At 37.7% G+C, this 22,796-nt stretch overlaps 4 protein-coding genes and 1 long non-coding RNA gene across 9 annotated transcripts; 4 read left to right on the top strand and 1 right to left on the bottom strand.

The window, feature by feature from the left end:
* Nucleotides 1-492: 492 nt before the first annotated feature.
* LOC143182022 (uncharacterized) lies at nucleotides 493-3,021 on the top strand. Its single transcript, XM_076382750.1, has 11 exons — nucleotides 493-621; nucleotides 697-748; nucleotides 815-947; nucleotides 1,020-1,254; nucleotides 1,323-1,487; nucleotides 1,556-1,729; nucleotides 1,804-2,008; nucleotides 2,074-2,392; nucleotides 2,462-2,692; nucleotides 2,752-2,864; nucleotides 2,938-3,021. Exons 1-11 carry the CDS (start codon nucleotides 493-495, stop codon nucleotides 3,006-3,008), a joined length of 1,827 nt encoding a protein of 608 aa, XP_076238865.1. The 3' UTR covers nucleotides 3,009-3,021.
* Nucleotides 3,022-3,100: 79 nt separating this feature from the next.
* On the bottom strand, nucleotides 3,101-7,268 carry Ceng1a (Centaurin gamma 1A). Its single transcript, XM_076382748.1, has 13 exons — nucleotides 6,954-7,268; nucleotides 6,589-6,821; nucleotides 6,328-6,469; nucleotides 6,124-6,255; nucleotides 5,762-5,919; nucleotides 5,555-5,697; nucleotides 5,283-5,481; nucleotides 5,109-5,211; nucleotides 4,805-5,032; nucleotides 4,606-4,723; nucleotides 4,236-4,448; nucleotides 4,004-4,148; nucleotides 3,101-3,920 (listed from the first exon to the last, which is right to left on the bottom strand). The coding sequence occupies exons 1-13, from the start codon at nucleotides 7,123-7,125 to the stop codon at nucleotides 3,744-3,746; spliced, it is 2,163 nt and encodes a 720-aa protein (XP_076238863.1). The 5' UTR covers nucleotides 7,126-7,268; the 3' UTR covers nucleotides 3,101-3,743.
* Nucleotides 7,269-7,722: 454 nt separating this feature from the next.
* Nucleotides 7,723-12,322, top strand: Nompb (intraflagellar transport protein 88-like protein nompB). Its single transcript, XM_076382756.1, has 15 exons — nucleotides 7,723-8,076; nucleotides 8,143-8,193; nucleotides 8,267-8,442; nucleotides 8,514-8,709; nucleotides 8,788-9,005; nucleotides 9,106-9,337; nucleotides 9,606-9,763; nucleotides 9,840-10,026; nucleotides 10,103-10,289; nucleotides 10,352-10,499; nucleotides 10,575-10,686; nucleotides 10,766-10,834; nucleotides 10,897-11,188; nucleotides 11,253-11,447; nucleotides 11,825-12,322. Exons 1-15 carry the CDS (start codon nucleotides 7,942-7,944, stop codon nucleotides 11,938-11,940), a joined length of 2,472 nt encoding a protein of 823 aa, XP_076238871.1. The 5' UTR covers nucleotides 7,723-7,941; the 3' UTR covers nucleotides 11,941-12,322.
* A 17-nt stretch (nucleotides 12,323-12,339) lies between these two features.
* On the top strand, nucleotides 12,340-12,763 carry LOC143182024 (uncharacterized). Its single transcript, XR_013002387.1, has 2 exons — nucleotides 12,340-12,530; nucleotides 12,620-12,763. It is a non-coding gene; the product is annotated as an uncharacterized LOC143182024 (long non-coding RNA).
* A 443-nt stretch (nucleotides 12,764-13,206) lies between these two features.
* LOC143182023 (hexokinase type 2) lies at nucleotides 13,207-22,796 on the top strand. 5 transcript variants are annotated; one of them, XM_076382752.1, is made up of 10 exons: nucleotides 13,207-13,347; nucleotides 17,315-17,419; nucleotides 19,403-19,556; nucleotides 19,900-20,118; nucleotides 20,481-20,800; nucleotides 20,872-20,984; nucleotides 21,065-21,220; nucleotides 21,293-21,432; nucleotides 21,513-21,646; nucleotides 21,720-22,796. In XM_076382752.1, exons 2-10 carry the CDS (start codon nucleotides 17,336-17,338, stop codon nucleotides 21,807-21,809), a joined length of 1,410 nt encoding a protein of 469 aa, XP_076238867.1. In that variant the 5' UTR covers nucleotides 13,207-13,347; nucleotides 17,315-17,335; the 3' UTR covers nucleotides 21,810-22,796. The 5 variants fall into 5 exon arrangements, with proteins under 5 accessions (XP_076238867.1, XP_076238870.1, XP_076238869.1 ...); XM_076382755.1 differs by lacking the exon at nucleotides 13,207-13,347 and adding an exon at nucleotides 13,364-13,481; XM_076382754.1 differs by lacking the exon at nucleotides 13,207-13,347 and adding an exon at nucleotides 15,759-15,862.

Genomic DNA, 22,796 nt, shown 5'->3' with positions numbered 1-22,796 from the left:
TAGAGGGCTCTGCGAATTCTAAGTTCTGGTGTTCCTAAAATTGTTAATTAATAGCCTGTACTTTTATACAGGGTGTCTCGTAAATTGTAGGATAACTGATAAAGAAGTAATTTTTTAATGAGAGAAATGGATACAAATATTACAATCTTTTTCTGGTTTTTCTTTTGTTCCTGTTTTTGTTCTCGTAATTCTTGTTGTCTTTTTTCTCTGGTTTTAAATTTAGATTTTTATCTTCTTTTTCTTTTTTATTATTGAAAATTTTATCTGTAATCTGTTCCAAAAAATTGAAAGGTTTGAATTTCTGATGTATTTTCGAACGTGAAATTTCCAGGAACGTTTGAAATCTCGATTCAAATGTTCTCAAGTAATCGTGCAAAGTAGAATGAGAAAGTAACGTATCTGGCGCGAAAAGTCATGTTACGAGAAAGAACTATGATTTATTAAATAGTGGAAGAGATCTAATTAAAAGAACTGAAATAATTATAAAAAGTAATGGACGAACTCGAGATATTACGGGAAGTTATAAATCCCTCCATAAAAATAAGTAAAATCTGTTTATCGTACATAGATCGACTTTTTCCAGAGTATAAAGATTCGCCTTGTATTATTTTACATAAAGAAGTACGTTGCATAATGATTGACATTTTATTGAAATTCACTTAATTTATTAAGTACATATTCTTTATCTTTTTTTAGAAATCTCCGGAATTTTTTAATGAGTATTCAAAATCTGTCGACGATGAAACAAGTCGTAAGTTCACGTCACATTTACCATTTATTTGCATTATATAAATTGTTTGAATGACTATTTCAGAATTTGATATTACTGGATCACCTTTGAAGTGTTCATTTCGTGATGTTGATTTTGAGGATACTCTTATTTTGGTAAAACAAAATTGGAATAAAAAAGAAGAGAAATATTTACCATTGGGTAGAACAGAAGCATGGTAGGGTGATGATAATTATGCTAAAGACTATTTACTATGTAATGAATACTAGTCTATTTCATCCATTTCCAGTAATGCATTAAATGCATGCATTGAATTTGTAACTGATACCTTTCCACCAATATTTGCACTTTGCGATGATGAAGTTCAAAGACAAATCAGATTATTGGGTACTATTGTTAAAGGAGAATGGTTTACTACAATTAAAGTTTCTTCAACTGGTATTGAAACTCTTGAGAGTATGAAAATGTCTTCATCAGAAATTCTTCAACAACATTCTAAACTTTCACATGTACCTGAACATGATGTGAGTATAATATTATTTAGAGTAATTATATGTGTATGACTGCTTAATACTGGTTTGTTTGTATTTAGATTATTATATCTGCATCCAACACTTTTGATATATTTGGCATAAAAGATGAAATGATTAATTGGGATGAGAATGCTAAAAGTAATTTTGAAGGAAGTTTAAGTATAGAAGTAGATACTTGCAGTTTGTCTGTATATGCACCTACAAGGACCTCAAAAAATAATTTGGTAGTATTGGAGTTATTTTTTACATACATTAATAGTTATTACATATATACATTATATTTGCCTTTTAGGTTGCTCAAATTGTTACAGGGTCAGTTATCAGTCCCTTAAAAGAATTATGGAAGCAATTACTATTGCTAAATCAATACTTAAACATTGTAGAAGAACATAAAAAAAATAATAGTACTCATCATATTCCAGTATGCCTACAATTTCCAGATGATTTCACAAACCCATACAAAGAGGTATTTAAAAATTCTAAATATTCTATAAAACGTAGTATTTTTAATTAATAATAATATATCTTCCTTCTTTTTAGGAACATGATACTATAATAAATAACTTAAACCTTCTATTAAATGGGGATTGTAGTTTTAGAAATATTGGTAATACTGAAATAAATAAAATGAATTTTATAAATGAAGAAAGCATAGAAGATAATATAAATATTGAACAATATATACAGAATCTACCATTTAGATATAATTTAGATTTCACAGACTTTTTATGGGAATTAATCATAAGTAAGTGTATTTTCAATTATTGTGCATATATTCATTCATATGTAAAATATCATTTGTACTTTTAGAGAATTCAAGTTACTTTGAAATGACAAAATGCATTCATACAGTACTTGAAGAAATTATTGTAAATGAATGCTTGGTACAGGTAAATTTTTCAAATTCAACAAGATTTGCCAAAGTTATCTCTAATCCACATCAACAGAAAACCATTACACATTTACTATCAGACAGTTTACCATTAGAGTATGTTATAGATATGGGCTTTGAAAAATTGTACAGAGACTATACTTATATTTTAATGAATGCAAAATTTAGCGAATTACATGATATACAACAAAAATTAGGAAATGTATCATCTGATAAGTTTTCAGTTGATTCCTATAGGTATGTGTGACAAGTTATTATTTTTGTATTGTATATGTTTGAAGTACAGATAACTTCAAAAATTTTCAGAAAAAAATTGCTATGTATGGCACAAATTCATGTGTGTTTGGAATTCATGTTACTCCTACAAAATAATTTAGAATGTTCAGCTGATGATCTAAGATCACTTCTTCTGTATGCTTCCAAACAATATATTTGTGAGAAATCACCCATACAAAATTGTCATGATTTACATCAAAATATAATTTACAATTTAATTGCTCGGCTTCCTCCGTCAGCAATTAATAATTTCAACAAAGAGTAAGTTTAATAATTTAATGAAATTCTAACATATTACGATAAATTTGAATTATTTTTAGGATTCCTAATATGCGTAGAATATCACTTTCATCCCAAACTAAGTTATCAAAATTAACAACTACTAAGTATTATAGTTTGTCACCCATATTTCCAACAAGTACACATCCATTAGGTAAGAGCTTTGTCTACATAATGTACTTGGTACAAAACTTTACATTTAACATGAAATTATTTAATGTTTTTAGATGATACAGATATAACAGATGAAGTGTATCATGTTACAAATGTTATTTGTTCGTCTAACAAGTATAAATGAAGCATTGATCTTCACAGAATATAATGGAGAAAAGTACAATTTGGTTTCTCAAGAAGATCGCATTTTCAAAGTGTTTCTTTAATATGGTTTGATTGATTTTCGGAGATAAATCTTCTTGGGAGACATTGTACGTAGAAGAATAAGCAAGTTCGAAATTGCAATCGTGTTTTCTTGGGCTATTAAAGTAACCAAAACAGATTGCGAGGTAATTATATATTTGATTCATAATTAATAAAATAAAAATTATAAAAGCATTCTTCAAATACATTGAATGTATTTAGTGTATAAATATAACTAGATTTATGAGTGTTTGTACTCTCAGTCATTGATAATGTACACTCCAATTTACTATTAGACATTACTTTCACTGACCTAAACCTTGTTAAATATATATTTATATATATAATTATGTGAATTATATTTCTAATTCAAACTACTTTTTAATGTACAAATATATATGCAAAGTATGTTATATTTATTAAAATACGTGGTCAAACTTTTTATGAAATTTCTAGTCAACATTAAAAGGAAACACACTGTTACACACAATGTTAATCTTTAATACAGTATAGATTGCTATTTTATAGAAATAGACCGTTTTACGTTTCAAATTCATTTAACATACTTTGGTTGCTGTTTTGAGTATCAGTACCGTTAACGATGAAAGTTATATCGACTCTAAGCCATTAATTAGAGCATGGCTTTGCATGCAGTAAGTACATAACATAAACAAGTTTAATACTGAGACGTTTCTACGTCATCTACACCAGAAACACTAGCTTGTTCAAGTACTTCAAGAAGCTTCTGCATTTCCATAGAATCCGTTGAATTGTCAAGGCTTCTTTCAAGCGCCCGTACATATGACATACACGTACGTCCTTCGTGGTCTAAATTATATGGGTTTGCTTTATGCTGTAATAGTTTAATAATGTACCAGTATATCATAATTTTTCTATAATACTTCTATACTAGAATTACGACAAGAATAAACACACCCATATTAAAAGTTGTGCCATAGCTAAATTTCCTGTGGCGCAAGCCAAATGGAGAGGTGTTCTTAAATCCTCCGAACTCACCGACGTATTAATATCTTTGTAACTACATCTGGCCAAGCATAATGTAAACGCTCTCATATCACCCCTAAATTGCATTCCATACAAAAAAATAAATGATCTAATTACTCATAATAATGCAACTATCGTTAACTTAAAATTAGATAATATTTACCGATACACTGAATCGATAAGCAGTCTGCCTAAAGAGAAGTTTGGGTTAATTGGTGGTAAAAACATTTTGTCTTCATATTTCCACCTAATCCATTCCTCCTTTTCTTCTCTAGGAGATTCTGAATTTGGCTTCTGTTTTCCATTTAAACAATATTCCCAAACACTATTCGCTATGTCATTACCAAGGGCTAACATTACACTTAATTGACCTGCGCTAAAATTAATGTCAAGGCTATTTTATGCTATAGAACAATTCATGCATAACTAGAAAATATATTTATAAAATTATATCCTCAATATCAGATCGAATTACTTAAATATTTTTTAGATCGAAAAATTATTCATTCAAAATAAGTAGTCATCGCACTTACGACCAATCATCTAAGTCTAGTGATCTAACTTTCGATATGTGTGAACCTAAGTTTCTGTGTATTCCAGAGCATTCAATACACATTAATACACCTAAGTTTAGACTAGCCCAATGTGGATCTAAAATGTAATTAGGGTAATTAATTCTACATAAGACATGAACTATAAACGTAATGACAATAAATTACCAATATTATTTACCAGGTGCTCCACAATCTACACACGCGTCATTGCCTGCTACTTTATTTTTTATACAATGCATCTTGAAATCATAGGATTCGTTCTTTTTATCGCCGTCATTTTTTTGGAAACTTAACAAAATCTGTTGCTCTATAGCAGAAATCCAACTGTCCCTATCTTCAGCATTATTTGCTTCGAAATGCCACGTCTTATTTTCTAATGAAATAATAGAGAATTCGAAACTATCTTCTGAAAATTGACATAAATTTCAGATACAAGTACTATAACCAGATATAATGAAATAGGTAGATAAATTATTATGCACCTTGAGCATTAGTTGATTTGGAACCCTTAGGTGTTTTTCCAGGCACTTTTATAGTTACGTATTGCAATAATATTTCTTTACCATTAGCATCATTCATATAATCCTAGACAAGTAAATATATACGGGTATTACTCTGAATGTTTAATTGATAATATTATAGAATAATATAATTACATGTAAACTAGAATGATAAGTTAAACGACCATCTTCCAGCAATGTTACATATTTCTTTTTCCACTCCTTTAAGGATTTACTACTGCGTTTAAATAAATATCCCTGTTTTACTGGTATTTCTCTGCCAACACCCATTTCACCCATATTGTATTTCTCTTTTTTTGAAGGTGTAAAAATATTGGATTTTCTCCTAAACTTTCTATAGTATAGAAATACAAGTTCAGTATGTATCTTGCCCGATAAGGAAATTAATATCTTAATAATAAATGTACCTGATAGTAGTTGGAGTTAATATAGAAGATCTAAGGTCCCCATGTTGATTCTGAGTATTATGAAAATTTTCACTTACTGTTCCAGACTCATTTGGAGTAGAACTACTATGAAGTGACCTGGAATCTTCATCTTTATCAGATGCCTGTAGGGAAAATAATTTATTACATGCATTTTCTTGATTATTTTACAGCAAGATAAGAACTCACACTTAATTTTGATGAATTAGTTGCTTCCACATCTTTGGCAAGGACTTGTACATTTTTAGCAATCAATGGAGCAGGATATTTTGTTTCATTATCTGCTGTTGGTTGCCCGTTACATCGATAATGTTTTGCTGATATATGTTGTATAATTTTTTGACACACTGTAATATTCAGAATACTCTCAGAATAATCATCAAAGTCACTGAAGCACAACGGTAATGGATGTAAGGAAGGGTGTAATAGATATGTTTGGTATTTATATAAAAATCATATTTATTATGAGAATATGAACTTATATAGAATTAGATATTAAATTTTAATGAAGATTAAAAGTGCAACACTAAAAACATTTCTGGAATATTTACCATCTTGAAATACCCTCTCAACATTTAAACCATATGTGGCACAAGTTTCATAATAAGGACACCTTAGATCACAAGCCAATTTTCGTGGTCTAATATCTTTTATAACCCGGGGATTAGAATCATTAATTGAATCTACAATTATATAAAGTACATGTAACACTATTTAAGATTAAGATTAAAGATAAAGAAATACTTATGCTTTACCTTGTACTCCTACAAGTATTTTTGGTACTTCTGACATATTTCGAAATGAACACATTCTATTATAGAAACTGCAAACTACTGAGAAACTTTCTTCACTTTCTAAACTAAACACAAGCAATAAAGCATCTATCCAAGCAGAGAACTGAAATGAATGACATTTATGTTAACTCATGTGCTAAAAAATGCTGATAAATGACTTTTAATGATGAGATATGCATATGAATGCATCAATTGTATAATGTAATATATTTTCTTGTATACTTGTGATTCTGGCACTCCACCCTCATCTCTAATTAACAAGAGATAACTCTGATCATTGATAAAGACTTCCTTTTTGAAGCGACCACCTTCTGGAGATTCTTCATGCATAAATGAACCAGTTAAATATCTGTGAACTAAAGCAGACTTTCCTGAGTCAGAAGAACCAATAATTCCCAAATGTAACTCTGGAACATCCCTGGCCAATGTCCATTCATGACTATTAACGAAGGAATCTACAATACATAGTTTCTACCCTTAGATTCAACAGAGACATTTAATACCCTTACTCCAATATAAAGAAGAAAAGTACAATAAAAAATAATAAAGTATTCTAACAGTTTTAGTAATTTTATTGCGCATAATACCTTCAATTGCGACAACATGCTCACGAATCTGTTTTGCAATGTGGGTATCAGATATGACATCAATTAAGTCGTAAATGGCATATATCGAAGGATGAACGCTTTCGAATCGTTGTATCTCTTGTCTAATCGCAAGAGAATGATCGTGCCCGCTCTGCTCAGTTGTCATTTTCATCAAAATTCTTTTCGATTATTTTACGTGATCACATTACAGATACGAGCTTGGACAGCACTGTGGGCGCGTAGCAATGATTAAGAAATATTTTCACATGATCTCGTGAATCGGAGCACGTCTCGCCGTCACGTAACACATGTCAAATTCGGATATCTATCAACATTATCAATTCGACGAGGTAGATTATCTGGCACTGTTGCATAAAGAGTATTAAAGAGTAACCCCGCCTTTTTGGGAAACAATGCAGAATCGAGTCTCTTGTCAAACCACCGATGGAAAACTCAGGGAAATTGTTCAAATTAATATTTCCCGATCGATTCCGTACAAGCGAGACGGAACACGCGATGCGAAAACATACGTCGTCGGAGTAAGGAATTTTTTCTTTTCACGTAAAGCGACTGCAAAACTTCATAGTGTTACAAATCAGCCGTCTAAAAAGCGGACGACAGCTTACTACTACATTGCCAACTGATGTACGTAGGCCCATTGATCTGTGTTTGTACACTGGATGCGATAACATATGGCTTCTGAGCGTAGGACTACTTGAATCGCGCCATTTTTTTAATATAAGCCACATTCGCCACCTGAGCGGAGTCAGTGGTATTAAATCTTTTTAATTCGCCTGCATTACCAGCACAGTCGAGTATAAACATCAATAAATAAGGTTGTAAATCGTTCAAAGTAGTAAATCGATTTCTTTATCGTGTTCCGTAGAATTTATTACTGCGTAGATTAATGAATGTACCTTTATGGATACGTAAGCTGTTTATGGCATTTCGTTTCTGTAACTTGTAGATTTTTATAGAAAAAGCTGCGATGGCTGTTGCACAAATTAATGACGATATTTATGATGGATATAATGATTATCCATCAGTTTATAGTATTAAAAATTTGGAACAGGATGATTTGTTTCATGAAACTCTTACCACTAGTTATGGAAGAAGGTCTATTGTAAGTAATCAATGAATTTTTGGATATACAATTTGTTACTAATATTAATCTGTAATCATTTAATAGTTTACACCAAAAACACCTGGCACTGCTATGCGTTTGGGTACATCAACTGGGGTAGGTCAATTTATGACATCGTACATATTTTTATTATATTGGTGTAATATGTAATTCTATCTAAAATTTACAGTTTCATAGAAGCAATACCAATGTATCTATGCGTCCAGCCACTAGTGGGCTTAGACCAATGACTGCAGTTAGGGGGGCTGGTTATACGAGTAGTAGTCGACAACCTTTTGACCCACTTAATATGGGCAATACTATGAAAGGACCAGCACCACCTTTAGAAACTGGGAAAGAAGACACGTAAGATTATATTAATGATTATTATTCTTTTATGTGCAATAATATCTTATGAGATAATGCTGATATTAAAGGCCAGAGGAGAAGATAAAGGTAACTGAAAGGAAAATAATGGAGTTAATTGAAAGTTCTGTGAGAGCAGCATGTGAAAATAATATGAGGGCTGCTTTAGAAAGGGCCAGAGAAGCTTCTTCAAGGGAAAGAGCACTTATTCGATTGCAAGAACAAGCTGGCCTCAGTGACAGTCATAATGTAGACTTAACATTTGCTGTAAGAGCAGACTTTTGTATTTTATTACATGTAAAGAATATATTTGAAAAAAATACATATGTACTGATATTCCTTCAGGTTATTTTTAATTTAGCAACTCAGTATACTAATAATAATATGTTTACTGAAGCTATAGCTACTTATCAAGCTATAACAAGAAATAGAATGTTTAGCAACAGTGCTAGACTTAAAGTGAACATGGGAAATATATACGTTAAAATGGGGCAATTATCTCAAGCAATTAAAATGTATAGAATGGCATTTGATCAGGCACCAGCAGCTCATAAAGATCTAAGGTAACAAATAAGCATCATGTTATTAATATAAATTGTTTAGGTTTCCGTTAATTGATTTTTTAATATTTATACTATCATTAACCCACTAAATAATTCACAGAATAAAAATTATGCATAACATTGGAATGTTGTTTGTACAAATGGGTCGTTTGGAAGAAGCAGCTAATAGTTTTGAATGGGTCATGAAAGAAAGAGCTGAATTTAAAGCAGGGTTGCATGCTGTTTTATGCCATTTTGCATTGTCTCATAGGGATAAAATGAAAAGGGCATTTTTAGAGTTGTTAGAAGTTCAGCTTAACATAGATCAGGAGGACAGATATAATATAAATACTGTGAGTTGGGCATATATGTACATATCACTATATAAAATTGTACTTGCCCACACTCAGCTAGAAAATTATTTGCTTTCACAAACTCTTTCAAAAAGTATATTTTCTACAGTATAACTCTAACTTCTTTGCACCAGCACATCCATATAGCAGCAAGTTATCACTTTCCTAATAATGCCATTTATTGAGCACAATGCAAATATAAGTTTGATTTTGAAAAACAATATCCAAATCTATTTCTTATTAAAAATGTTGTTTGCCTATTTTACAGGACGATGTTGCATCTAATATATTAAATGAAATTTTAAAGAATGACGAGCTATCTAATTTAGAGAAAGAACTGAAATTAGAAGCCGAGAAAACTATACTTTGCGCTGCGAAACTTATAGCGCCAGTTATTGAAGATACGCTTACGGCTGGATTTGCTTGGTAAAAAAAAGTTATCTCGTCTGTACGTCAAAAAATTAAATTTTCTATCTAACAGTTTCAATATTTTCTTTTTAAGGTGCGTTGAAGCCATTAAATCTTCAACTTATGGACCACTAGCTGCTGATTTAGAAATAAGTAAAGCCATGGTATTTTTACACAATCGGGAAACGCAGCTGGCCATCGACACTCTAAAGATGTTTGAAAATCGGGAAAGTAAAGCCAACAGTGCAGCTGCGACTATGTTATCGTTTATTTACTTCCTCGTAAGCAATTGTATTTTTACTCATTATAAATGATGTAATAAAAAACGCCATATAACATTCTTGAATTCATCTCTAGCAAGGAGATTACGATGAAGCAGAGAGATGTGGGGAAATCGCTCGAAGTACGGATAGTTACAACGCAGCAGCTTATGTTAATTTATCAGCTTGCGCAATCAGAAAGGGTGAATTAAATATTGCCAGAGAACTTCTCTTGTGTGCGTTAGATACAGATGCTAGTCACGTGCAAGCACTTTACAATTTAGGTAATTTCAGCACATGCACTATATGCGTTTAACTAAATTATTAATACAAATCTATTGAATAGGGATAGTTTATAAGAAACAAAGTATGTATGAAGAAGCATTGGAGTGTTTTTGGAAAGTCCGTAATCTTGTTAGACACGATCAGCAGACGCTGTACCAAATAGGTCATTTATATCAACTTATGAATGACGTAGACCAAGCAGCAGAATGGTATTACAATTTTTTCTAATATGTACATTTACTGCATACCGTAGTTCAATGAAAAATCACTTGAACATGTATTAGGTACAATCAATTGCTCGGTATAATACCATCTGATCCAGGAGTACTCCAAAAACTGGGCGAAATGTACGATGCTGCTGGGGATAAGCAACAAGCATACCAATTTTACAGCGACGTGAGCTATTGCATAAACATTTAAAACTGTGAATTAAAATATTAAAGAAAATTTATAGTAAATGTTTTTACTCTTATAGTCCTACAGATTCTTCCCTGCAAATTTTGAAGTGATTGATTGGTTAGGATCATATTTCGTATCAATGCAGGTAAAGGTTTAAATGTTCCTTTTTTCTACTGAATATGCATTTTATACCGTAATATTTTTAAGGTTGCTGAAAAGGCATTAGTTTATTTCAAAAAAGCAGTAGAACTTGTTCCCGACGAACCAAGATGGAGATTGCTTGTAGCTGCATGTTTGAGGCGAACTGGTCAATTTCATAAAGCTCTTTCAGAGTATCAAGATATACATAGCAAGTTTCCTGAGAATGTTGAGTGCCTTAAATTTTTGGTTCGCTTATGCAGCGATCTCGGTTTGAAAGAGGCGCAAATGTATGCAGCCGAATTAAAGCGAGCCGAAAGGGCCAGAGAATTAAAAGATAGGCAAGGTTCAGCGAGACCAGGTATGTCACAAATGTGTTTTGGATTGTTCTGAATGCGAAACTAATGTAATAATATTTATTACAGGATCAAGAAAAAGCAATAGCGGAGCATCATCACGGACCGGTTCTGGAATGAGTGTAATATCAGACCACAGATCAAGTCCAACACTTGGTAAAAGAGAAAATCAAAGTTTAAGCGGTGCTGGTATCACACGGCTAAATCGAATTTCTACGGCAGAAAGTTTTGCAGAAGGAGCATTCGAAACAAGTGATCAAATGAGTACGTATTACTCAAAACTTTAATCATTAGCTCGAAAGATACTTTCATTTGTACATGTCATCGTGAGAACTGAACGTTCGATTGAGCTGTCTGAGGTTCAGAATTGCGTAGCTTTATTTGAAATGAGCATTAACAAGAATGATCTACGGATGATGATCGAACTGCCCTAATGGATTGAACAGATGATAGATGGGTCTGGCTATTTTAAACAGCCTATTCTTACTCTCTCTCTCTACATTATACGGGACTACTCGGAATTTCTGCTAATCTTCAATTTGTTATGTAATTCTTTAGCGACTAAAAATCATTGTGCGCGAAGTATAAAGCAAGACTGCTACAAAATATTTTAAATAATTGTTACAAAATATTTTATACAGGTACTACGTATGTAGATCCGATAGGCCCCCTCCCCGTTCGTCCGATGACGTCTGCTGGTAAGAGAGATGACGATTTCGGTGACGAAGAACTCGGTGACGATCTTTTGCCACAGTGAATATAGTACTTTATCAATTTTGTATTGCACATAACATTAATCGTCTACGATTAAGATTTGCAAGAAACGAAACGGAAGGCTGAACGCGCGTGAACGCACTTCACGTGATAACGAGTAAATGATTCGATGAATAAATAAAAATAAAACTACAAGGTACATCAAAAGTTCTTTTTTTCGTATGATTAAGTCAATTGCACGCAATGGGTTCGTTCAACTCCTTCTAAATCTGTTGCGTCAACTACTTTCAACAGCGACAATTAACTTTGTGTCGCAGATCTCATACGTTGAATCTTCTCGCTCCATTAAAATCGGTAATATGTCACGCATGATTTATTATGTATCCACTTGTTATATCAATAACCACTTTAGTTAAACTCTCTTTAGAAAAAGAGTAAACGTATGTTAAAAAACCCAGCATTAATTGTACTTCTATTTCACTGTATCTTTATCATTTTAGCAGCCGGATTTTCCTACGCCTTTCCGACGCTCCAGCATAGAATTATGCTTTCCTTCATTAATCATCCCGAAGTGCAAGATAGTTGTCTACAGGATGGTGCCGTGCATTATCAAGCCACGAGGGTCGGGCGATTGTAACGATCTAAATTTAAACACGCCGACCAATTTAATCAAACTCCATTCAGCCTATGTAGTTTAGGAGACGGATGTTATTTTATTGCAGCCACATTCAAACTCCATTCAAATGACATAATGCGAACCCGCAGGAGCATTCGGGACGTGCCTCTTCCGGTCCACACATTAATCGAATCCCTGCCAAATAAGTGTCTACACTTCATTATTTTATCAATCGCATTACTAACACTTAATCCTGTTCTATTCATCGCCAATCTAAACTTCAACCAAATTCTTTTCCAAAAGATCCTTCAAGGGCGTCAGGAGCGCAAGAGTCGAAGCGGATCCGAGGGACAACAGGTGTCCACGCGTCCAGAGCTTCACCCCCGCGATCCTCGCGTCCGCGGTTTCAGAGTCACGGCTCTGGTCACGTGGTACTCTACGCACGCGATATTCCAGGGAATCCCGTGTGTGCGTGCATTCGCGTGCTCGGTCGGAGCGTACACACGCTCAGCCACGCGGATTCGCGAGCGTGGATGTGTGCGTGCACGATCGCGGGAAGGCGCGGCGTTCGTAACACGCACCGATAAGAAGTTCCGAGCAGTGGGGGAAAACGACGAGCCGGAGGCACGACCAGTCGTCGCTTCTCTCACACCGAGTACACATTTCACGAGATCCCACCCACGTGCTTGTACGTGTGCGTGCTCTGTCACGTACGTCTCGAGAAACTTCAGTCATTGACCGGTAACTGGACCGTGCCGAGGATAGAAGAGGATTATCGCAAGTCGGAGCGATCGCTTAGTTGGAGCCAGCCAGTCATTCGTAGAAAGTGTTAGGGTGAGCCTGCGTTTCTCATTTTCATCGCGGCGAACCGGCCGCGCGTACGCGCAACTACGCGCCTTCTCGCGTGGCCCGTTGTTGTCCAACGACGGATACAGAATCCTCATCGGAGCCTCGGTGTCATCGATGATGTATGTAACATCGGTGTCTAGCCGCGTGATCGTCCATCCAGCCGATGCGAGAATGTTGATGTCACCGAAGCGACTCGCGAAATTTATGTAAAGCAGTTTCGGCTGTTTACTTGGCCGACCAGGCCATGTGGGTCCTTGAAATGTTACGCTGCACGTGTTGTCATCGCTAGCTCACCGTGTCTCAATGTCTCACAGTGGTCTGCTGATCGCGACGACTCAGAAATTCAGATACTATTTACCGTGCCTCTTCCATATTCATGCTGACTTTCGCGTGTTCTCGAATAGACTTTGCCACTAGCGACTCTATTAAGCTGCACCGTTGACGACCACGGCGACTTTAAACGAACACATCCTACGATTACATTTGTCAGATCCTCACGGGAGAACTATCGACATGTTCGCGTTATTGTGCAAATTTTGTAAAGCGCTCCCGAGGAAACCGTCTTATCGTGGATTAATAGCAATTGTGTTACACTTGTAATGCTTTTGGAATTGAAATTTGATTATCTGTCGCTGTGAGTTCTTATCGGATGTTTTCTTGATGTTACGTTAATAATTATACTCTGATAACAGATAAACTGTCTTAGGAATTTTTGGAACGATTTTAGCGCGAAACTCAATGTTCCGAGCGTGAAAAGAGCAGTCAGGCTCTAGGGAACTCTATTCGATTAAGGTTTATTCGAGACCTTGCCGATAATGGTCTCGTAACTCACGGAAGCTCGACCATTCAAGTGATGAAGATCATACATAACCGTACGCGTTTCTCAACGAAAGGGTAGTTTATTATGGTAGTTAAGTTCGGTGAAAGTTGCACTTCGATTTCGCAGAAAATATGCGATACATTGATTTTCCTTTTATTCAGCTGATTACGCGAGATAAATCGATTATGAGGTCGTCAATCATGATAGACAGTTGTGATCTATATCTAATAATGTGATATTTATTTTATAACGTAATAAATGTTGGAATAGCTGTGTCCTGCTGAACAATGTTCCAGATCCTTAGGTCATGCTACATTTGTCACAGTCTCAGACTTTTGACAAGTATGAGACTTAGCCACCTAAGTATAGGGTTCTGCCTGCTCTATTAGAGCTTTTACTTACATTATAGATACGTTTCCTGCAGGACAACCGGAAGCAGAAAACTTCCTTTCGGACCGTGCCGGTCAACGTGATCCGTGCGACGAGTGTGCATATTGCACTATGGATTAGAATCATCACGTCAGGTCAACTGGCTAAATTATCCTGGTTGACGTTTTGCACCTCCCAATTGATTTTAATGGACTCTGATGAGTTCGGAAGAATGTTCTAGCGGCATTTCGCGGTTCTCTTGTTTCGCGGCGGCTTACTGTGAAAATTCTGAAGTATTGTGAATTAGCGAGACATTGATGTTGCGACGATTGAATCTTCCTTGTGAATGGTCACGGTGCCGCGGCGTTTGTGCGCAATTTGTGACGAGTCTGCTGTAATTTGCTGGGACGATTGTGCGCGACGTCGTGCCCCTTCGCAAGGTTCCATATGAAAATTGCTTCGTTGTACATTTTCCGCTGTTCACTTTGCCTTTATGTGTCGATAACTATTAATTTTTTCGCAACGTAATTATAGAACGAGTAAGGGCAAAGAGGGGACTGTCCAGAGGGTCAGAAAGATAATAAGAATAAGCCAAGGTATGCGAAAGGCGCGCCTTGCTTGGACCAATTTCGCTCGCCAAACGAGTTCTTCAACTTCTGCGACCCCACTTGTCTCTTGAAAACTCTTTTTCTATCCAGACGAACTATTTTCATGTCTTTCTGCGTGACCCTTAAATCACCAGGTGCCAATCGTTTTTAACAAACTTTCTTCTCGAACGGGTTCAATGACCGACTTAATCGATCACAACATTTCGGTTGGCGGTCAACTCGTGCGCAAGACCGTACTTACAATGCAAGCAGTGCCTGCTCTGACACCTCCAGCGCCCCTGGGCAAGATTATTGTGGCGCCCCTGCCCGGGCATGATTACCTTTTTCTTTTTCTTGTGACAAACTATACAGGGTGAGAAAGTGCGAACGTGCGAGAGCAATTGTAGTTTAGCGAGTTCAAACTTAAAATAGACTTAAAACTAACGGGTCTAAAACAAATCTAAATCTAATAAAATGTAACTTTTCGAGCTTTTTTGTCAGCATTAGGCGCCCCTATAGATTTGGCGCCCCGGGCGGTCGCCCGACCTCGTCTCCCCCCTAAAGCCGGTACTGAATGCAAGTGTACTATATATGCAGAGATGCAATGTGAGCGGGCACGCTGCTGTCTGGAGCAGCTAAAGCGGTGCAACCTTCCAGTAGCAGCGAAATTCGTGGCTGTCGCGTCGATCTAAAGGCTGCAATGCGGGGGAGTGATCAGTGAACGGTGAACACGAGAGTTTATCTATGAACACCCCCTGGATTTTCGAGTATCGTCAGCGCAGTGTATCGCAAGTTTCCCCATTTATCACAGTCTTTGAGACGACACAAACATCTCGGCCAAGGTTTCGAACGTGCTACCAAGCCATGGGCGACCCTACACGTGTATCTATCAATGAACCACGCGATAATGTTGTGATAGTCGATGACCTGCAGGGCAGCAAGCGCGCGTTTTTGTAACTAATGTCGGTCAGGCTTGCCTAGTGTCTCGCAAGCTTTAATCGAAATTAGAGCATCGCTTTTCTTCCCCTCGAGGTCGCTGCTCCTTTACTGAGACCTTTTCCGCGCCTCCGCTAGACCAAACGGTGATATTGTCTTCAGTGGGGCGAAATCGATCGCTCCTTCGTCGATCAATCACTCAGGAGAAGATAGTAGCCCGTCTCGGTCGTTCGTTGCCTCAGCGCGGTTATCAGTCAACCTCAATAACCGCGCGAAACAGTGCAAACGTAATCGCGCGGACAATTACGCGATCAGCGACATTCGAGGAATGGAGAATCGGGCGTGTTGTCACGCTTAAACGAGACGCGATGCTATAATTCACGACGAGTTAGACTGGTGACGTTATCGGGGTGTTAAGAAGATCCGTGGACTTTCATCTTTTCGTCAAATTTGTTGGCAGTGGGGCGTTATCATGTCCCGATGAATGTCGAATGAAACGCAGTAGTAGGAGGGAAAATAAATAGGCGGTAAACCGAAGATCTCAGTGAGTTTTCTCGTGCTCGCGGAGAAACGTCTCTTATCGTCGCGAGCGAGCGATCCATTCACGCGTGGCCCGCGAGACGCAAGGTTTCTTTCACTCGAAACTACTCAATCGGGAGATAACGTTCGCGACGGCGAGGTGAGCACGTGCTGCACGTGTACCGTAACAGCATTACAAATAGATGGTGATTTTCACGCGCAACGCGATGACTCTACGAAAAGACTATCTGGTTTTGTTAACATATTGCCGATCGTTAGAGTACATTTACCTGTTGAGTGATACGTCAGAGTAACTCAACTGACCAATTTTCTACGAGTGTCAATAATGTTGTACTACTATCGTCTAAAGTCAAAAATAGTAAAATCAGACCAATAGCATTGTTACTACTCGCTATAATCTCATAGCATATATGATACAATTTCATATTGCTGTGAAGATAATTCGAAGAAACAATAAAAGTTGCTATGAAAAATGCTACAGAATGAATGTAAAAGATGGTACAGCGATTGGCAAAGTGTTCAGTTCTACTCAGCAATCTTCTATGCCAGAGTCCACAACTTTTGCCCATCTCAGGCTCACTGAGACCCCTCTCGTTAGACTCTGACAGCTAAAGAATCGAGCTCTAAATAAACTAAAACTAGACACCTTGAAATTGCTTCGAAGCTACTTTTGCCTGACCCTAATTTCTAACTTTTCCAGACAATCAAGAACCCCATAGACATGGTCGTGCCCACGGAACATGCTCTCAACGAGGCGATACAGGTACCTCCGCCGGTGCTCTTGGACGACGTGAGGCAACAAAAGGTGAGCAAAGCAACCTTCCCCGTGTTTATCTAATCGATTTTAGGCCCCCCTCGGCCGTGAACTTCCAGCTCTTTGATGCGTAAAATAGTGGAAACTCGAGGCTCATCGCGGTCACGCGTGCCTGATAACAATGACATTCGACGACGCGAGATGAGTTTGCGAAGATCAATGGAGGAACTTATCGCGATTACGTTTTACTGCCTACGAGCGTTTGTTCGATCGTTTCGTAGCGGTTGTGCAGCAGAAAGCCGGATTTGCAAGCGGCATCCACTGTTCGATAATGAACTTTTTTTTCCAGCCACGGTTTATCGCGCTTCTTACATAAGTGATCGATCTCTGTGCGAGCAATGACGACAACGTTGAATCATTGCCGATGCAAGAAACGGCGCACTGAGTCCTTAACCTTGCGACATTCTCGTTAAGAGTTTACTGACTCCGATCGATCCCATATAGACACTTTCACTTTTCTTCTTGCTGATTTCCATCGGCAATACCCTTACGATTTCATTCATTTTTCCTGAGGATCTAATTGGTTTATTTACGATTGCAGTATTTCATTAATTAATAGTACAAGAAACGTCTAAAGTGTTTTGTATCTTAGAGTAATGGTTTAAGAGAGAGCTGAGATATTTCATTCTCGAGGAGATAAAAACAAATCGATTCGGGATTATTGGCCAGCTGTAGTTTCGTAAACACAAAACGAGACACGACACTAGACACACTGTGCCAGATTTTCCCAATCATCGTTCTGGTTAGTCGCGGAGGGGTCGTGGATCGTTCGCTTATCCGTGCCCTAAAGTCATGGGGTTATCGTAGGGGAATCCCACCGCTATATTAAAAGTTAGAGATATTCGAGTGTATTATCGCGGAAGGCACGTTTTGCGTGACACTAGAATTCTATTAAAAAAAGAACTAACTGATAATATTATTTATATACTATTGCGTCTCTTAGTCTAAATAAAAATCCTAGTTTCGACACACTTCTTTTTTCTTCACCGCCACAATTGACGGCTAAAATTCTGCGTGGGCTCATCGTCGTAAATATTTTACATAGAGTTACATCAGTCAGAAGCCTGCAATGCTCTACCCACGCATTCTTTCTGCATTTGATTAGCAGGCCGCCAATGTCACGGCCAATTCCTGTTTTCCTTTGCTCTGCTGCGTCGTTAGTTTCCATCCCTTTTTTCTTCACCAATTTTCCGACGTTCACACGGCAATAGGAAACAGCAATAATTCATCCTCGCTATCTTGTCAACCAGCCGATCCAAGAGCAATAAATTAATCTCGATCTGTCTCGCGGTTTAATATCTTCTGACGTGTGCATCGCGATATTTTGTTTACACGAAGCTAGAAAATAGTTCCGCGGCATTATCTGATCTTCACATTTCGATACTTCAAGTTTTTTTTTTGTCTTTCACTCGGCGGGTTTAATATCGGTTTCCTGAATTTTTACGGCTCACCTTGGCGGCGATGTTTGCGTGAATGCAACCGGTTTGCCTTCGAGGAAATGAAATATCAGTATTATCTGGTCGCAATGTAACTCTGTTTTCGATCAGGCGCGAGCACACGATCGACGAACCCCGATCAGAAAACTCTCTGTTAATTGCTAATAGCGAAGCAGAGAAAAACGAAGGGAAAAAAGAGAGTTATACACAGACATCAGGCGATAGAGAACCAGTCGTAACGCTTATTACGTAAACTTGAATACGAGCAATAGCAGAGAAGCATACAGACTTCCTCCTATCGACGAAATCTCTGTGCTCGCGAATTTAATTGTAGAATGCAGCCTGCGCCAGCTAACCATAGCGGTTTCTGCTTTGCCTCTTAAAATCTCATTAGAGATCACGTAACAGTGCTCGTGGCAAAGTGTCTGACAATCTAATGACGTTCGCCTACAGTGCTGCAAAGATTAATAGACAGTGGAAAATTTTCGAGCATTCTTGCGGGCAAGTTCACGATGATGCAATTTCAACGTATTTCTAGATCGAGCAAAGAGTGGCGAAGCTCAAGTTTTTGGCGGGGACCGTGAGGAAGATCGAGGATGTGTTTCTCTCTGAAATGAACAAGGGCATTCATCAGCAGCCATCCTCGCTGCAGATGGAGAACACCTACGTCCCGGAGCTGCTCGATGGCACAGGTTATTAAAACTGATCAGTTTTCTTCTTATTGTACTCTCAATCTGAAGAGTATTCTCATTGTACTCTCATGTGGAGAGTTTAATAAGTGGAGTATTGTACTCCATGGATCGCGTGTGTACACTGACTGTCTGATAACGATTTTTTCCGATAAACGGTACTCTTCGGTCGATTATCGACGTTGACCTTTATGAACGATACGTTACGTCAATTAGTATGCAAGCTAATAGCTCCCTCATGCTTCCACTTTCGCAATAGAGCTGGTAGACTATTACTTAACATAGTTTGTAATCTTGAGATGTTAGAGTTTAGAGAGATCTAATCTTTGATGATGTATGCTTCCAGAGGAGGGTCTGTACCTGGCGTTGGACCTCGGAGGAACCAACTTCCGGGTGCTTCTTGTGGAGCTGTCCCATGGGACGATCATACGAGAGGAAGTGAAGAAGTACCACATCGGCTCCGATTTGAGAGTAGGCTCGGGCATCCGTCTGTTCGATTATCTGGCCAAGTGTGTCAGCGATTTCGTCATCGAGCAGGGTCTTCAGAACATAGAGCTTCCCCTTGGTAAATTGGAATCAATGTCCATAGGCGTTGGGGGGATCACGTGCGAGAGTTAATTGCCGCACTCTGCGGTTTCTTGCAAACTTGAATAGCTGCAATCGAGCCCAGAAGAAGATTCCTATTTTTATGCTCTTTTTTTTATTCGATTCTTCCGTCAGGGGATTTTATCTGCAACGCGTGCCACCTCGAAGCGCATCCTGCTTTTAACCACTCGACGTTATCAGCTCTTTAGGTTCATATTGATCGACTTTCATCGCTAGTCAAACATAGATTACGCGATCTTGCACGCGATCGATAATCTTTTTCAACGCGATGAATAATGCGAGCGGAGCGTTCATTCTTTGATGACTTTGTTTATATTCCAGGATTCACTTTCTCGTTTCCTATGATTCAACACTCTCTGGATATTGGGATATTGGTCACTTGGACCAAAACGTTCAATTGCCCTGGCGTGGTAAACGAGGATGCTGTGAGGTTGTTGAGGGAAGCCTTGGATCGTCGTGGAGATACCAAAGTGAAGGTTGTGGCTATTTTAAACGACACCACGGGGACGTTGGTTCAAGGGTCAACGTTGGACCATAACACTGCGATTGGACTCATATTGGGAACTGGAAGCAACGCCTGCTACCTCGAGCGAGCCAACAGGGTCGAGCATTGGGAGACCGAGAGACATGGGGAACGCGAAGTATGTCTTAGTGTAATTTGTATTAAGTGAAAGTTGTTTGTTTAGTACTAAACTGATACTTGATGTCGAAGGTTATCATCGACATTGAATGGGGTGCCTTGGGAGATAACGGAGTTCTGGACTTCATCAAGACAGACTACGATCGCGAGAACGACGCGAACTCCCTTATTGTTAACTCGTTTACGTGAGTAATAGATACCATTGAGAAATGTTGCAAGTGTTCTCTTGAATAGATTTTTTATAATGATCGCTTTCAACTGGCAGGTTTGAGAAATATATTAGCGGGAAATACTTAGGCGAGATAGTGCGAGTGGTGCTCGCGAAGTTAACCAAAGAAGGACTTTTATTTGTGGAGCATACGCCAGGATCCCTCTTGATCCCTGGAAATCTCACCACCGACTTGGTCTCGGATATTGAACAGTAAGTAATTTGAAGAGCACAAACATTTTAATACGCAAGATCTTTAATTCTTATCGTGATGTTAAAATTCAGAGACACCATGGATGGTGGTTTCAATAACACGAAGAAAATCCTGAAGAAATTCGACATCGACCCAGACGAGGAGGACATGAAAGTCGTTCAGTATATCTGTGAAGTAGTGTCCAATCGTGCAGCGCTTCTCGTGGCGATATGTAAGTCTTCCAATATTGTGAAACTTTACATCACCAAAGGAGAAATAGTTAACGTATATTATTGAACGAACTTCTTAAAGGTCTATCAGTTCTTCTGAAACGAATCGACAAGGAGCACGTAACGATTGCTGTAGATGGATCTCTTTTCAAGCACCATCCTCGACTAGAGACTTGGATAAAGCAGTACATTAAATTGTTAGCCCCCGATCACAAGGTAAACAGTGAATTTTTCATATTAAGTTCTACTTCAAATAGTTAACTAATTATTAATGGACGATATTGTGCAGTTCAAAATGATTCACGCGGAGGATGGAAGCGGAAAAGGTGCTGCGCTAGTCGCCGCAATCGCACAAAGGCTCAACGAACGATTAAACTAGTACTAGCTGAAAATTGTACACGGATGTGTACAATATGTTTTTGTTAGTGGCGTTAAACGATCCCCACCAGATCTCTAGTTAAGTCCCCGTTCAAAGAGTAGGATAATTTTAACGGCCGTGTACAGTCATACACTTTTACGTTGATAACGTCTCATCGAGTCACATTGTTGTTTCTTCGCGTACGAGGCTCTCGTGTTACCTCTCACGTTTTTGTTTATGTTTTTAAAGTTATTACGTACAAACGAAGGGCACTTCTTCCTTGCGACATTTAGATATTGTTTATTTCAACGAGAAATGCCTTGAGATACGTAATTCCAAATGGAATTACCGCGAACTTCGCTTAGGGAGCTGCTTCTGCAGCGTTTATACAATTTCCTAGTGTATGCTTATGTCTGGATACAAGGATCCACGTTTCTTACGTTGTTCGAAATACTCATTTTATGTGATTAAATATCTTGCCTCTCATCGTCGTTAAGTAAGGTTGCCTAGACCTTACATTTGTTCGGGATCTTTTGTAAACTGGCTGAGTCCAATTATCTTAAGAATAGGGAGAGGCCTACCCTTAAGGTAGACTCTAAAAAAACTAGCATTCCACAAGTGCGTTGAAAATGAGTCGTTCAAGACGCGACGGCGTAACGTGTGGCGTGTGAGTGCAACCGTGTGCCATTTTAAGGGGAAGAACCGAAGGAAAGGGGGAATAATTGCGAACGGTATGGTGAGAACGAGCATTCTGAGTATCAAGAGCAATTTGTTTACATTCCCGCATAAAACATGAGACATAATTGTTACACGGATTGCTGAGCGAAGGAGAGTGGTCGAAAGGCGAGAAAACATGAAGAGTGAAAGAATATTGTTGCTGAACGAACAGAGATCGTATAAAATATTTGTAAAATATGTTATTATATCTTGTAAATGATCGCGAGGATGTACGGTTTTTTTGTACTAGAGGAACGAGGTTGTTATAATAAAACTTCAAACGAAAATCGA

Source organism: Calliopsis andreniformis, chromosome 8 (genome assembly GCF_051401765.1).
Source record: "Calliopsis andreniformis isolate RMS-2024a chromosome 8, iyCalAndr_principal, whole genome shotgun sequence".
Taxonomy (NCBI): Eukaryota; Metazoa; Arthropoda; class Insecta; order Hymenoptera; family Andrenidae; genus Calliopsis; species Calliopsis andreniformis.
This window is presented reverse-complemented; position numbering and strand designations above follow the sequence as displayed.

Coding starts and splice junctions, on each gene's coding strand:
- Ceng1a (XM_076382748.1), bottom strand. CDS start 7,125: ATGAAAATGACAACTGAGCAGAGCGGGCACGATCATTCTCTTGCGATT. Junction 6,256..6,327: donor AATACTTGTAGGAGTACAAG/GTAAAGCATAAG, acceptor ATATAATTGTAG/ATTCAATTAATGATTCTAAT. Junction 5,920..6,123: donor TGAGAGGGTATTTCAAGATG/GTAAATATTCCA, acceptor TGAATATTACAG/TGTGTCAAAAAATTATACAA.
- LOC143182023 (XM_076382751.1), top strand. CDS start 15,883: ATGAACACCCCCTGGATTTTCGAGTATCGTCAGCGCAGTGTATCGCAA. Junction 20,801..20,871: donor AGAGACATGGGGAACGCGAA/GTATGTCTTAGT, acceptor TTGATGTCGAAG/GTTATCATCGACATTGAATG. Junction 21,221..21,292: donor TTGGTCTCGGATATTGAACA/GTAAGTAATTTG, acceptor GTTAAAATTCAG/AGACACCATGGATGGTGGTT.
- Nompb (XM_076382756.1), top strand. CDS start 7,942: ATGGCTGTTGCACAAATTAATGACGATATTTATGATGGATATAATGAT. Junction 8,077..8,142: donor GTTATGGAAGAAGGTCTATT/GTAAGTAATCAA, acceptor ATCATTTAATAG/TTTACACCAAAAACACCTGG. Junction 10,835..10,896: donor CATATTTCGTATCAATGCAG/GTAAAGGTTTAA, acceptor AATATTTTTAAG/GTTGCTGAAAAGGCATTAGT.
- LOC143182022 (XM_076382750.1), top strand. CDS start 493: ATGGACGAACTCGAGATATTACGGGAAGTTATAAATCCCTCCATAAAA. Junction 622..696: donor GTATTATTTTACATAAAGAA/GTACGTTGCATA, acceptor ATCTTTTTTTAG/AAATCTCCGGAATTTTTTAA. Junction 1,255..1,322: donor CACATGTACCTGAACATGAT/GTGAGTATAATA, acceptor GTTTGTATTTAG/ATTATTATATCTGCATCCAA.